Source organism: Colossoma macropomum, unplaced genomic scaffold (genome assembly GCF_904425465.1).
Source record: "Colossoma macropomum unplaced genomic scaffold, Colossoma_macropomum, whole genome shotgun sequence".
In the NCBI taxonomy this organism is placed as follows: Eukaryota; Metazoa; Chordata; class Actinopteri; order Characiformes; family Serrasalmidae; genus Colossoma; species Colossoma macropomum.
In genome coordinates this window covers 173928-190436 of record NW_023496038.1, presented here as the reverse complement: position 1 = coordinate 190436, position 16509 = coordinate 173928, and the positions used below count along the sequence as shown (strand labels likewise).

Below are 16509 nucleotides of genomic sequence, written 5' to 3'. Positions count from 1 at the left end.
TTTTTCTGCTGAGTGGAATTTATGAACAAAGCATGATCGTTTCTGGTTTTACATTAAAAGCGAGGAACGCTTTATGTGTTGAGAGAACGTAAAGGGAGACTGACCACAGTAACAAGCTGGACTGCAGATGTGTGAGCTGGTTTTCCTCTTTTTACAGGCGTTGTTTTGTTTTCTTGGAATTCGTGATGTGTCTGATTAACCGCGGCGCTTTGTTCTATTTTAATCAGATGCCTTTGTCTACAAGTGTGCACCAAAAACACTATGATCTCCTTTATCGATCTTCTCAACAAAACCAGAGATTTTTGTTTACCAAAATTATTTCAAGGACAAAAACATGCAGCAGACACGAAGTATGGAGAAGGAAATACTGAACACCAGCAGGAAATGAAAACAGTCCAACCTCTGCTTTGTTCTTTGGTCGATTGATCCAACATTGCATGTAAAAAATCAGTCAACAAGTTCATCTAAAAGCCAGTATTAATATTTGCCACAGTTGAAAACAGACATTGGTTCATGTGGTGACTGTGTAGGGAAGCATGGCTTTCATTTTTCCCTCAAAACCACTTTCCTCTGACTCGCACTGCTCTTTCCAGTACATGTAGACAGAAACATACTCCTTCATCCACGTTTAGGGTTACAGTAGATGCTGCAGTGCATGAATTCTGACTAAAAGGAACTTTAGAGACATAAAATCATTCTACACTGTAAAAATGGAGCAGGGCAGTGGGTGATGTGAGTGTTTGTGAGCTCAGGGTTGATGACAAACTGACTATAACTTTGCTCATTTGAACTGAAGGATTTATCTGATTCGAATGAAATCAATTAATCTGTTTGTTTACCACATGGAGCAGAACTTACAGCACATTTTCACAGCTTGTTTGCTCTCAGCACTAAAGACGGAGATATTATAAGCGCAAAGTGTTTTAAATAAGTCTGTGAAGTTTTAACCCTTAACGTTCCAGGTTTATTACATATTCAGTAACTACAGGGACTTCAATGCAAACTAATGTGAACTAATTTTTACTGTTTGAATTAGTTAGAAATATGACTGAAAGCTAAATTGAGAGATCAAGCTGAGAATACAGTGGTTCTCAAACGGGTCCTCTGGGACCCCCAGACACCACATTTTTCCTCCAACCCAATTCCCACCACATAGGGGTGCAAATGAGGACCATCTGGTGGCCCCTGAGGACCGGTTTGAGAACCACTGTACTGTATGACCATGGTGCATTTTTGTCTTAATCCATTAGACTGTTCTGTTTCTTTCTGGTGAGACCAGTGTGTTCATCAGAGGAGTACAGACAGTCCGACAGTGCGGTGGTTTTACAGTCCTGTACCCCTTAGACATTATATGTATGTATGTATATAGCAATTATGTATTTTCATCATATATTTTCCATCTTCATGTTTCTACATTAGGTTATGAAAAGATACAAATCTGTCCCTATGGCATGCTCCCGGGTGCATGACAGTCCCTTTCCTGTAAAATTGAATGTAGTACATTGAAAACTCATTTATGGTACACAGTTGAACCTTAAGACCATTACTGTCCCTGTGAGGGTATATTTACTTAGTTATACGGTACCTTTTTGGGACATTGTACAACAGATGGGATGTGAACAAACACATTCATGTTATTATTACAAAAGTAAGACCAGATTTTTCTTAAAACACATTAAAATAGACGCTTTGCCAACCAAATGCACTAAGGAGGCTCAGTGTTCCACCGAGCAGGACCAGAACAGCTAAACCTGTTTGTACCTGTTTTGAATCTGACTCTGGTTGTGACTAAAAGATCTCAGAGTTCTGTTTTAACACAGTGAACAGGTCATAAATATATTCAGAGGCAAAACAATTCAAAGCTTCCTTGTTCAAATGAAAGGACTTCAGAATCTGTTGTGAATTTGACAGACAGAGTCAAGTGATCTAAAAATCAGGGCCAGCAGTCCTACAGCAGTTTGAATAGGCTGGAGCTTCCCTATTGACTTTTGATGGAGTCCAGCAAAAAGAGCATCACAGCAATCGAAACCAAACTGAGACAAGAAACTTCTGAGTTTGAAATGATCTTTATGAAATAAAAATTCTGATAATAATTTTGTAAAGTTGCATGCAAAGGTTTGGGTACTACTGGCCAAATTACACATTCTGTTGATTTTTAAAGTGAAAAGAAATAAACAACCTCTGCAGCAAACTATTTAAATAAATCTGCAAATGTTAAAGCACAGTTAACTTTGATTAATGTAAAAATAGACAAAAATAAAATAGGAATTGTGGAATGGCCAAAACTCACTTTAATTAATCGACTTGTCAAGAACTGTCATTAGGAGCTGATGGAAATATCAGAGCATGATTAATACTCTGACTCAACTATCTGGCTGAGGATATGAAAATGAAGCTAATTGATGCCTTGGAAGCAGAGAAAGACTATTAAAAAGATATCAATGCCCTCCTCACAGTTTCCACTGTCCGAAATGTCATTAAGAGGTTAAGGTGCAGTTAAGGTGGGCTGTGAAAGACAAGGCAAAGTGTGGAAGACCTAGAAAACTTTAAGATACAACAGCTTGTATGCTGACCAGCAAGGGCACCCAAAACATATGACAGCAAAGGAAACTGTAGGAAGCTTTAGCTGACATGGTGGTGGTGCAAGTGTTGCTTGCACGAATATGATCTGCATGGAAGAGCCATCAGCTGGAAACCTGAACTGTGACCTCATCATAAAAGTCAATATCTGAAGTATGCAAAACAACATCTAGATAAGCCAAAGGTATCAGACTAAGTGCTGTGGACTGTAAAACTGAAACTCTTTGGCCACAATAAAGGTGTGTTTGAGGAAAGAAAAAAGAGCAGCTCTCGCCAGTGGCACAGGAACAATTGTGTAGGTAGATGGAAGAATGGATTCTGCTAAATTCAACTAAAGTGACACAGTCAGTGAAGAAACTGAAGCTGGAAGAGGCTGGATTCTACCACAGGTCAATGACCCAAAACATACCTGAAAAATCCACTATGATGCTGAAGCTTTTGGAATGGCCCTCATAGCCCCTGGCTTAATGTTATGAAAACTCTATGGGTAGATCTTAAACATGCAGTGCATAAAAGACGGCCCAAGATTATCACAGAAATAGAAGCATTCTGCAAGGAGGAGTGGGAGAAAATTCCTAAAACAAAAATAGAAAGACCCTAGTTGGCTACAGAAGCATCTAGGAGTAACAACGGCTCAGCCATGAAGCAGTAGACCACACAAACTAGGGGCTGCCGAGTGCTGAAGTGCATAAAATTGCCTGTTCTCTGTTCCATCACTCACTACAGAGTTCCAACTGCATCTGAAAACAACATCAGCACAACAGCTGTACATTGGGAGCTTCATGAAATGGGTTTCCATGGCTGAGCAGCTGCACACAAGCCTAAGGTCACTATGTGCAATGCCAAGCGTCGGCTGGAGTGGTGTAAAGTGTCACCACTGGACTCTGGATCAGAGGAAACGTGTTCTCTTGAGTGATGAATCAACTTCTCTATCTGTCAGTCTGATGATGAATCTGGGTTTGGTGGATGCCAGGAGAACGTTACCTACCGGAATGCAGAGCCAACAGTAGAGTTTGGTGGAGGAGGAATGATGGGCGGGGCTGTTTTTCAGGGTTTGGGCTCTCAGTTCCAGTGAAGGGTGATGTTGACGCTACAGCACAAAGACATTTTACACAGTTATATCTCAGCAGTTTGGGGAAGAGCCTTTCCTGTTCCAGCATGACTGAGCCCCTGAGCACAAAGCAGCTCCATAAAGACATGGTGTGACCAGTTTGGTGTGGAGGAACTCCAGTGGCCCTCATAGAGTCCTGACCTCAACCCCACTGAACACCTTTGGGATGAACTGTAATGTTGTTTGCGAGCCAGACCCTCTTGTCCAACATCAGTGTCTGACCTCCCAAATGCTGTTTTGACTGAATGGATACAAATTCCCACAGACTCTCCAACATCTTGTGGAAAGCTTCTCAGAAGAGTGGGCCATAAAGGGGGGCCAGCTCCATATCAGTGCCCGTGCTTTTGGAATAGGATTTCCAACAAACTCATATAGCTGTCAGGTGTCTGCAAACTTTTGGCCATATAGTGTATATCATAGTTAGAGTATCATGATAAGCTAATGTCATGGCGCCTGTGAGGGGCTCATCTTTGAATGAAAAATAGCACAGAAGGTCTGGATTTCAAAGGCAGTTTTTCTTTGAATCAGCATGATAATAAATAAACTGCACTTACAGCTTTATGGGTTCAGTGCAGAGCCAAAAGGTTTTGCAGTGAGTCACGATTCAGAGGCCTGGAGTCAGCAGAGATGAACAGGTGAGGCACAGAAGGAGGAACACTTTTTTGATTATCAATTGAAAAAAGCCTAAATAAGACCATATGTATTCATTTTCACCCTAGATTACTTAATTGTGTTATTCCTTTTTATCTCCATAAAAATTAAAGTGCTAGTTTGAGGAAACTCAGACATCAGATGTTTTTTAACATCAGATGAGTTACAGTAGCTGTACATTTACCTAAAAGATGAAGACAATAAAATTGCTGCTGTTGGAGTTTGTTAGCTAAGTAGAGCTGATAATCCTGAGTCCAAGAAAAGGTAAACACTAATCCCCATGATAAGACTAATTATATACAGCATAATAACATAATAAAGACAGTCAAGTTAAACTCTACAGCCTTTGTGTGGGAAACACTGAACTAGGCATGATCTAAAATGCAGCTGTTCTCTTTCTGTGGAATTCATAGTTACCTGATGGCCAGATGGAGGCGCTATTCTGTCAGCAGTAGTGTATAAGCAAAACTCCCAAGGATACATGGCTAGTGTTCATCTATTTTCATTATTTTTACACCTATAGCCACATTCATCTGTTCAGGTAAGCCTACACTGACAATTTCAACTTGAAAAATACAGCCAGTGTTAATGCAGCATGTCTTGGTCTCATACCTGTTAAATTTTTCTATGTCTATACAGGAAAGTTCCTTAACGTCATATATATGTATATATATATACATATAATCACTCACTAAGAAGTCAATAGAGAATATTGTGGCTAGATGTGACAAGTTTTGCTGGACATTTCCAATATGGGAATAGGCGTTGTTTTGTGGTCATCTGCAGCAAATCAGAGAAATGTTGAAAGATGTCTTTAATGCCTGGGAATGCTGGTGGATTGATTTGTGGTATGTAGGATAGACTGGGAATGCTGGTGGATTGATTTGTGGTATGTAGGATAGACTGGGAATGCTGGTGGATTGGTTTGTGGTATGTAGGATAGACTGGGAATGCTGGTGGATTGGTTTGTGTTATGTAGGATAGACTGGGAATGATGGTGGAACAGTTTGTGGTATGTAGGATAGACTGGGAATGCTGGTGGATCGGTTTGTGGTATGTAGGATAGACTGGGAATGCTGGTGGATCGGTTTGTGGTATGTAGGATAGACTGGGAATGGTAGGATAGACTGGGAATGCTGGTGGATCGGTTTGTGGTATGTAGGATAGACTGGAAATGCTGGTGGATCGGTTTGTGGTATGTAGGATAGCCGAGCTACAAAATGTGCTAAGTAGCAGGTATAAAGTTAGGAACTTTGAATTCTGTTACCATCTGATGAACTCATTTGTGATACAAACGTAAAGTGTTTATTGATTTGTGTGTTGTTTTCTCATAACACTCTGTTTGGAGTGTCTCTGAAAAACCTCTGTTTGGAGGGTCAGGTAGCCCCAACACTTCACCCCACCCCTCTATCTCGGGATACCCTACACCTAGGAGTGAAGGCAAGGCTGGCACTGCTGTCATACAAAGTGCTTTACAAATGAGACAATGGAACGCACAAACAGAGGGGTAGGGCTGAGTGGTGGGGCGAGGGGTGAAATGGGATTGGGCCATGGTCTGTATTTAGGTGGTACTGGACCATTTGTGTCTTACTCTCGGTGACTTGATGCATTAAGAAAGATCTTTGCTTTGATATTTTGGATTTTGTAGTTGAAGAGCATTGAAAGCACAAATTTCACAGACCTCTGACAACAAAAACCTTTTTTAAATAGCTGCGCTCTGCTGAGGACAGTGGCACTCAGCGGTCCTGTTCCGTGAGATGTCCTCGTAGCCAAACTGTTGTTGCTCCTAGACATTTCCACTTTGGAGGATCAGTCGGCCTCAGTGTTTTTTGGAGTGGGGGCACGTCATAATGACCTACTTTTAAGCATAATAACAGCTGATATACATGGGATTTTCAGAACCACAGATTTAAACCAATGAGACAGATTAAAGTATAACCCTGACCGATGAAAAGAAATGGCTTTGTAGAAAAACTAAACATGCACTCATAACTAAACCTGTAATCATGTACTTTCTGATTGAGCGACCACATCAATAATAGATAAATGTTTAAATCAGCATTTCAAACACAGCTAAGCAGCTTTGATTAGCTCAGAGATTATAACTCTCCCAAAAAAAAAATAGTATGTTAGGGTTCACGACCCCGTCCTTTTCACCTGGATGTCATTAACTTTCCTTATGGTTCTCACAGAGGACAGAGACTTCAGAGAGCAGAACTGATCTGCAGTCCATGTCTGTTATGAATTTAATAATTTATATATATATATATATATATATATATATATACATATATATATATATATGTATATACAGTGGTGTGAAAAAGTGTTTGCCCCCTTCCTGATTTCTTATTCTTTTGCATGTTTGTCACACCTAAATGTTTCAGATCACCAAACAAATTTAAATATTAGACGAAGATAGCAGAAGTAAACACAAAATTCTGGAAAAGGTTATAAAGCCATTTCTAAAGCTTTGGGTCTCCAGCGAACCACAGTGAGAGCCATTATCCACAAATGGCGAAAACATGGAACAGTGGTGAACCTTCCCAGGAGTGGCCAGCCGACCAAAATTACCCCAAGAGTGCAGCGATGACTCATCCAAGAGGTCACAAAAGACCCCACAACAACATCCAAAGCACTGCAGGCCTCACTTGCCTCAGTTAAGGTCGGTGTTCATGACTCCACTATAAGAAAGAGACTGGGCAAAAGTTCCAAGACGAAAACCACTGCTGAGCAGAAAGAACATAAAGGCTCATCTCCTTTTTGCCAGAAAACATCTTGATGATCCCCAAGACTTTTGGGAGAATACTCTGTGGACTGACGAGACAAAAGTTGAACTTTTTGGAAGGCGTATGTCCCGTTACATCTGGCGTAGAAGTAACACAGCATTTCAGAAAAGGATCATACCAACAGTAAAATATGGTGGTGGTAGTGTGATGGTCTGGGGCTGTTTTGCTGCTTCAGGACCTGGAAGACTTGCTGTGGTAAATGGAACCATGAATTCTGCTGTCTACCAAAAAATCCTGAAGGAGAATGTCCGGCCATCTGTTCGTGACCTCAAGCTGAAGCGCACTTGGGTTCTGCAGCAGGACAATGATCCAAAAAACACACCAGCAAGTCCACCTCTGAATGGCTTAAGAAAAACTAAATTAAGACTTTGGAGTGGCCTAGTCAAAGTCCTGACCTGAATCCGACTGAGATGCTGTGGCATGACCTTAAAAAGGCGGTTCATGCTCAGAAACCCTCCATTGTGGCTGAATTACAACAATTCTGCAAAGATGAGTGGCCAAAATTCCTCCACAGAGCTGTAAAAGACTCATTGCCAGTTATCACAAATGCTTGATTGCAGTTGTTGCTGCTAAGGGTGGCCCAACCAGCTATCAGGTTTAGGGGGCAATGACTTTTTCACACAGGGCCCTGTGGGTTTGGATTTCTTTTTCCCCTAATAATAAAGCCCTTCATTTATGAACTGCATTTTGTGATAACTTGTTTTATCTTTGTCTAATATTTAAATTTGTTTGGTGATCTGAAACATGTAAGTGTGACAAACATGCAAAAGAATAAGAAATCAGGAAGGGGGCAAACACTTTTTCACACCACTGTATATGTTTGATGCTAGGAGTTAGTAATATCACATTACGGCAACCAAACTCAGAGGAAAACATGCAAGTGATGATTATAAACCAATAAATGTTTTGTCAGATTTGTTAGTAAGTTTTTTAAACACTCCTGTCTGTTTATTCCTGTGTTTGCACATTTTTTCAGGGTTTACTCAGAAGCTGAATGTCAAGGACAAGTCATACTGGCAGACAGGCAACCACCACCTTACACTGTCTGTGAGTGTTTTGACTAATTTATATTTACTCAATTTTTAAAAATGACACTTTATTTAAGGAATGTGTCTGAATAGCAGTAGCGAATCATGAGATAAGCCATCGGTTTGAGTCATAACTGTCAAAACCTGAGGGAAACCCACCTCTACAATATTGCTAATTTCTGTTAGCGTCCCTATGGGATTCTAGTAGTTCGTGCTAAGCGAACAGTGATCCTCATTATTTTTTTGCCATTCTGGATTAAACACAGATGTCTGAAGCTTCTAAAAGATGTTTCTACCAAGTTTGTGACATATGAGCAGTTTCCCAGTGACTCTTTCCATAGTAGAGCTGCTGCCACTGTTTTCCAGCCCATTGATGAGGCTGCCGCTTATATTCCAGAAGATCTAGAGTGACGTTGTTTTTCTCACAACATTGGTTCTGTCTATTGTAAATCAGAACATGATTCACTTTGTAATTATGCTGATGGTTAATCTGACAGGTTAGACCTTTTTCAGCTCTTGAAGTGCCAACCAATAGGAGAGCTCGCTTAGCTATTCTACCCAGATACCTGACTGGAATCCCTGATTGACCAGTGGGTATTTCAAGAATTTTTCCATCTAAAACTTGTGAAACCAGTGGTGCTGTAAATCCTGCAGAGTTTAAATACAAGAATTATTCTATTGAACATAAATTAACAAAAGTCTTCTGGACTGGTTTGACCACGATGGAGCTTCTCACTGTACAACGCTGTGCAAACCTCACCTGCATGAATTGACCCTCCTGCTGCTGCTGCATTAACTCAAACTAATCTAATTAACCACTGCTCCACCTGTTTTTCCCCTTTTCTGTGTCATATACTTATAGTAATGGTCAAACCTTATTTTCTGCTCATACTGCCCTTCTTTTATTGTTTGCTATCCGGTGTGGACCAGAGGAGGATGGGCTCCCCTTTTGAGTCTTAGTTCCTCGGACCCGTGTTTTTCTGTAAAGCTGCTTTGCGATAAACTTTGACCTGACTGGACTACTCTGCAGGCCTAGGATGCCCTGAGGGTTCCAGCTTACTGTGCATTTATTAACAATACATTGGCAGTATTTAAGCTATCTAAGCTAAGTATTGCTTGGGGGCATTTTGAGAGGACACACGCTGCAGTAGTTTTATGCCTGCCCATGGTGACAAGGCTGGTGACACCACGCTGGGAGCATGAATACAATGCATGTCACCGTCATATTGGCTTTTTTAGGCCATCTAAATGTTATACAAATTTTTTCTTTCAGTGTTAAAGCACTGGTGCATGAGAGCTCAATTAAGTGTAAATAGAGCAAACAAACTTAATAGCTAAAAAATCAAGCCATATAATTAACTCTTGCTCCATATTTGTTTGATAGAATACAGAATCTTTTTAAAGTGATTTCAGCATGTAGTCTGACTGTGGACGTGACAAATGATGATGATGATGATTGTAAATGGCAACCGTCCAGTGAAATTCTCCTCTCATTTTCACAACCAGCTCCTCCCCTTACAGTGTTGTAATAAGCTCTAGTACTAGAGAAACTACTAAAGAAAGCTCAAATGTGCTGCTTTCCATTGGCTCTGATAATACTAACGGTTTTGTCTGGACATGTCAAAAATATTATTTTTTTCGGTTGTTGAGTTATTTCTGGATTAACTTTTAAAAACTTACCTACATTTTCACTAAATAATTATTAATCACAGAGCTCCAGTGAACACAATACACACAAATTTCATACAAATCGTAAGAGAGTCATAATAAGAGTCCCTCAACTGTATTCCGTTCTTCTGTTTAATTTTCCCTGAAATAAAAGTCAGCGCCAGTGTCTGTGAGTCAGCAAAGAGCCGACAGTGAGTTATTAAGGCAGAGAGTCAGTAGGCTCAGAGCCCATGTGTGTACCGAGGGAAGTTTTTCTGGGTGGCGTGAATGTGACGGTTGACTTTGGCCTGCGGTAAATTCACTCTTCTCAGAGGAAACTCTGACTCGGTGGAGCCAGCATGGTACGCTCTCTGGTCCTGGTGTTAATGGATATTACTCCACGTTTTTATTAAAGGCCCAGCAAAACAACCTGGGAGCTGGAATAACACGACCTCTCCGAACACTGGACAAGCACTGTTTATAGTATGACTTCAGTAGAGCTTTGACTGAACATTAGAACCATTTGTGTTCGGTTCCTATAGAAGTAGACAGACAGAGCAGAGCCATCTGGGCCGAGTAATGTCTCAGAGGCATCTGGACAAACTTCATCAGCAGAGATGGAAAGTAAACAATTACAGTCTCTTCTTACTTAAACACATTTTCCCCAGTAATCAGTTCCACTTTAACTTGAGTTTATTTTTAATAAAATATTCTTAACTAAGCTTTTGGAAAACCTCCCTTTTCACTCAACGTCCTGTCTGAGGATGCAGTTAGCAGGAACACAATACTCACAAATTTCATTAAATAAGAGAGTCATCATAAGAGAAAAGTCCCTTGACTGTTTCTTGTTCTTCTGTTGAATTTTCCCTGAAATAACAGTCATGTTTGTGAGTCGGCAAAGAGCTGACAGTGAGTTATTAAGGTAATCAGTCAGTTCTTTTACAATTTCTTTTTATTTTGTCATTATAGAATAAGAAGCACAGCAGCTCTTTTTTGAATCTAAAGCTGTTGCTTGTGTGTTCTAGCTTGTACCTGTTACCTATTAGGCACAGTTTGCCTAATAGTAAGTTAGCGTTCAAAGCAGTGTGTGAAACCCCCCCTGGTATTTAGGGGTCCCATGTTCTCTGTCTGCTAACTCTCTCTCCATAGCGGCGCTGATGCTTCAGTGTCAGTAAATGTTTGTTTTATCAGCTGTTCTTCTGTAGAGTCTCTGTTCTAGTGCGGTTCTGCGCTCTTCCTCACAGTAACTGAGATCTTCCTCGTCTCCTCTTCTGTAGAGTCTCTGTTCTAGTGCGGTTCTGCGCTCTTCCTCACAGTAACTGAGATCTTCCTCGTCTCCTCTTCTGTCTTCAGTGTGAGAAATGAGGAACAGTCACTCTTCACTCCAAACTCTTGGGAAACTGGGCGAGTTTTCAGATTTACAGATCTGCTGCAGCTCATTGTAAAGTTTTTCAGAGGAATCCGGGCAGAGTTACAGTTTCTAGACTATGAAGGACCAACTGGGTGAACCAGTCTGCTACAGCGCCACCCTGAGGCAGAGCAGTGCTGCATATTTAATATGAATCTCTCCAATTGTGAAATTGGATAAATTATGACATTTTCCTGGATTTGAATGTGTATTTTACCCTAATGAAGAGCACAACTTCATAATCAGGCTATTTTCAGGGACCCCTCAGAATTTAAATTTTGAGAGCGTCCATGTGATTATCCCTGTGGGGTCCAGGACCCCTAATTAATGTTAACATGTACATTGTTTAGTATATTTGAATTTGAATATATTTTTCTGTGATGTGAGAGTCAAACTCATTAGCAGAACCAATCAGAATCCAAACAGTAAAACCTTAATGAGTTTGTGTTCAGTGAGAGGAGCTGCAGCTCACTGAAACTAACGACTGGGTCACAACTTAAATTTACTGAATATCAGTTTAAATGCGTCTTACTGCTACACCAAGGTTGCTGTGACACCTACAGTGTTTGGTGCAAACCTGTCAAACTTTTCCTTTAGTTCGGTCTGTTTTGACATGTGAACTCCACCTGGCTTCAGGTCCGCACCAAAGAACTGAACGGTGGGCCGGCGACCCCTGCCCGAGGTCTCTGCTGGTGGGAACTCGTCATTACGATGGACCACACCAAACGAGAGAATCCAGCACCAGAGACTGGTTTTCTCAGCGCTGGACTGTCTGTAGAATCTGCCTGTTTAACATTTTACTCTTCATAGACTGTCATAATGATAACAAAGGAGAAATAAAAAAATAGCAAAGATGCTTTTAATTGGATCACAGAACATACTTTTGGCCAAGCATCAATGCCCTGATTCAAATTGGAAAACCAATCATAAAGAAACAGATATCAAGAAAAGTTTATTATTATTGCTTTGTTTTGTGACACACAGACGTTAAGCGTCTCTACTTTAGATGTTCTATTTATATTTTTATATTTTCATGGTGGTAAATGTGAGAGTAACAGACTGATTGCATCCCTGGACAATTTCAACAAACAGACTCCTCCATCAGTAATTTGGTCCACTTTAGCTGTTTGAAACCAACCAAATCAAAAGAAAAAGATACAATATCACAAAAACTCTCATGAACAGGTTTATAGAGACGTGTTATTAGCATGACTTGAAAGGTAATTTTAGTTACTCAGTCAGTGTCCTGGTAGCATTTTATCATTCAGCCAGCCTGTTTTTGGGTTTTATTTATTTATTTTCTTACCACTTTTGTAGGTGTGGCACCACCTCTGACTGAGGTGGAGAAATGTAATTAGCTCTCCATGTGAAACTAATCTGTTTTGCTTAGTTGAGCTGAGTCCTTTTATCCTGAAGAGCCTTAATGACTGATTTCACATTTACAGAGGAAATATTTGTCACCAAGAATTCTTAATTATGTTTACATAAAAAGGTTTATACTTATAGCTTTGTTTGCTAATGTTTTGGGTCACATCAGTGACTATAAAACAACTGATGCTGTTTAATCAGATGGAGAAAACTGTAAATTTAATGCTCTGCTTTCTGTCATCTCAGGCTGATAACTATGGAACAGGGGACTCTAAGAAAATGAAATGTATTTTTACATACTTCCAAAATGCAAACAGAGTATAATATTGCAGTGCATAATGAAAGATGAGGCCTGATCTGCGTCTGATATCTGCCGTAAAGTTTGCTGTACCAAAAACTTGAGAAATATTTCAGTGCATTAACTTTATTGTTGAGAAAATATCATACATTTGGTGTTTGTTACGATAGGAAATGTGTCCCCATTCGCTGCTCCATCAACGTGTGTTTTTCCATTCCTGATAAATGTCTCTGAGGCCCCTCAGAGTCCATACAGAATGTCTCCTGATGTTTATTGACCTCTGTTGCCATGGCGTCTGCAGATTTGTGCTTGGACCCTCCTCAACCTCCTACTCGTTTTGTGCTGGTTTTATTTCATGTGCAGAGCAAAGCGTGGGATCGTGTAGAGGAGGGAGGAAATGTAGGTTGTGGGCTTGGCTCGGCTGCAAAACAACCTCCCACCCAAACCGCCCCGCCCACCCTCGCTGCAACCACAGCCTGACCAAATTTGGTTAATATTTATTCAGATTTTCAAAGTCTGCAAAATTCTGCAGTTGTGGAAACACAGTTATGTTAGAGTCGAGGATGAGCAGCATTAAAACCCCAAACCACAAAATTGTGCCAAATAAAGTATTTCTTCTTTATGGCTTTGTCCTGCTTGTAAAGCCCATCTGCCTGGCTGTTTTTTAGACCAGTGATCTCCAGAGCCATAAAAGGACATTCCACTCAAGATGAGTCATGGCTCTGGTCCTCAGCGGTCCAGCTCAACACAAACCGTATAACACATTTGTTCCACAGTTCTCAAACACACCAGGAAATAACGGCAAAATTGTAACGGCAAAAATCACTCCCATCCACTCTGAGGTAAACTGGCGCACAGCTTTCTTGGACCCTGCAGTCACGAAACCAGAAGGGGGAGGTGGAGCGATGAACCAGTTATTCCATTACGCTTAATGGTCAGAAAGCAAAAGACACCGTAAGCCAGAGGTTAATATAAAGACCAATTTATTCGTCTTTCCATTGCCTAATGAAAACACAATGTTGAAAAAACACCCACATGTTCAGCTACAAAGTCCATAATACATCATTTACCGAGGCTCAAATTATTAATATCTGCTGCTCACATATAAATACCTGGTGAATAAACCTGGAGCTGGTTCTCAACAGCATTAGGTTTGAGATTAGAAGTGGTTTAGAGTTTAGGTTTAAGATTTAGGATTAAAGAAAAGTAAAAATGAACTTAAGACACAGTTACAGAGCGTCTATGATGAACTCTCTGAATAAAGTGTTTCCATTATTTATCAGCACATCTGCATTTTCAGCCGGAGGTTCCAGAAGCGCATATTCTTTTAAAGGGTGACTGATCTTCACTGGCAGAGGAGATGACAGTTATGGTAATTTAGAGTTTTAACTCTGCCAGATTCAGTTAGATTTGTAAACATCAGTGTGGATTCTTTAAATGAGAAACATCTTGATCTTTTACGAGTATGAGTGCGGTCCCAGCAATGTGACCAGAGCAAGCAAGCGAGGAAAAAAAAGAAAAAGACAGGATTCTTGTAAACAAGCAGTGGAAGCGTATTAAGGGCATCTGGAGTTAAATTCACTATATGGACTGAAAGCTAGGCTGAACATCCTGCTCTATAACAAAACTGATTTACTGATAAGATTTCATCACATTTCGTACATGACTTTTTCTATAAAACTGCAACAAAAAAAACAACAACAACATAAAAAAATCTCTTTTGTCCTGGGATTTTACTTTTTAGACACTGGAAAATACTCTGGGAAACAAAAACAAAAACTCTATGTAGCACCAGTATGAAAATATCATGCAGCAACCTATTTGCCTTTTTCTCCTTTTGTGGAAAAGTATGATTTCAAAGGTTTTCCTTTGGCAGAATCCAGTGCAGGCATCTTGGCTTTTGGTGCTTTTTTCCTCTGAGCAGAGGTGAATCTTGAATCTTCATCAGTGTAGTTCTATGTTCTCATTGCAGCAATGACAGGTGCTTGTTTAACATGTGCTGCTGAAAAAGCAAAGCATATCAAACTTTAAATCTGCATGGCAATATAATAAAATATTATACTATATTATGAGCTGATATCGTATAATAACTGCTTTAAAACTGCAGAAATAATAACTGTTATTTTTGGTTAATTCCTGTGACTCCTTTGGAGAGCTTCCCCAGTAGAACTCTGTAGAACCCTATAAACTGACCTTTTTCACCAATTTCTAATTTCTTTTTTGTGATTAACTTTTTATTGCATTTTTCACACAACAAGGGTGGGGAGAGGTAAGGGGGGGAGGCAGCACGGTATCATACATTTTAGGATTACACACAAAGACAATGTAAACAACTACACAACTAAACAACATCACATAATTTAACTGGAAACTGAAGTTCTTGATTAGAGTCGTATAAATTCTCCCAGTTTCTTAGATTTTTTGTGCCACTAAGCAGGACAGGACAGCGACCGCAGCTCTAAAAAGCTTTTTGTATGGAAGCCTGTTTCCGACAGGTAAGAGAGAAGAACGTCTCCATCTCTGATTCTGGTTGAAACTGTGACTCATTAGGTCAAAATAATGATTTTCACTTACTAAGTCTTTAAAAACCAATGAAAGCCATGCAAAGTCCTCTACTCAGCAGTTACAGGTATACTCTGTGTTCTGTGTCTCACCTTTTCCACACGCCTTCTCACACTCCTCCTGTGTTTCAAAGCGGTTCTGGTTGCCGCCGCAGCCTCCGTACCAGAAGCGAGTGCAGCTGTTACTGATGGAGTCGTAGAACCATTTCAGTACAAACTTGGCGCAGGCGCCTTCCTGTTTGGGCAGCTTACATATGTCCACTCCTGAGGAGAGAGGACAGTGTATTAATGAGGAACCTGCACAAAAAACAATCACGCAAAAAAGCCCAAAACCTTCAAGACATACAGACCATTAGCATTTAGCTGAGAGCAAGACTTAAAATAGATTTAAAATGGACAGCAAAAGTATGAACAAGGTTAAAAAAAAGATTCAAAATTCAGGTATATTCTTTAATAACTCCCTTTAACTATGGAGAAATCACTCAGCTGCCCATCAGCGCAATAAGACTTTTATTCAACTTAAAAAATAATAAACAATGATGTCATTTAAATAATTTAATTAAAGAATTAAATGTGGCTTCAATTAGGGCTCAGTCAGTTTTTATAATCTGAACTATCAGGTTTTATTAAAATCAAGCAATAAGTAATAAAACAACAGGCTATACTGTATTATTGAATAACTGAATTTGATAATTGTAAATTTTAAAAGTGCAGTAACACTTTTAAACAGTGAAACAGTCATACACTCTTAAAAATGATGGTTCTTCAGGGTAAATAAATGGTTCTACAGGGTAAAGTTTAGTAAATATACAGAACCATGAACCCTTTGCATGATTAAAGAGTTCTCTGCATTATGAAATGGTTCTTCAGACTGATGGAGAATGTGTTGTATAGTTTGCTATATAAAAACTTTTTGAAGCTTTTATTGTTATGATGTCAAGCTTGTAACAACAGAAGAACCTTTTTGGGTTCTATTATAGAATTCTTTCCTATAACAACAAAGGTGAAAAAATTCAGATCTATTCTTTGACCCAAAAAGGGATTTGTTTCCAATTAGGGTCTTCCACT

At 39.8% G+C, this 16509-nt stretch overlaps 1 protein-coding gene across 1 annotated transcript in view; it reads right to left on the bottom strand.

The window, feature by feature from the left end:
- Positions 1–14794: 14794 nt before the first annotated feature.
- Positions 14795–16509, bottom strand: part of LOC118804092 — a 54037-nt gene continuing 52322 nt past the window's right edge. The window contains exons 60-61 of the mRNA XM_036564718.1: positions 15535–15705; positions 14795–14882 (exon numbers count right to left, since the gene is read on the bottom strand). Coding sequence (XP_036420611.1) covers positions 14836–14882; positions 15535–15705 — 218 coding nt within the window. The 3' untranslated portion in view covers positions 14795–14835. The remainder of the gene's footprint in view (positions 14883–15534; positions 15706–16509) is intronic.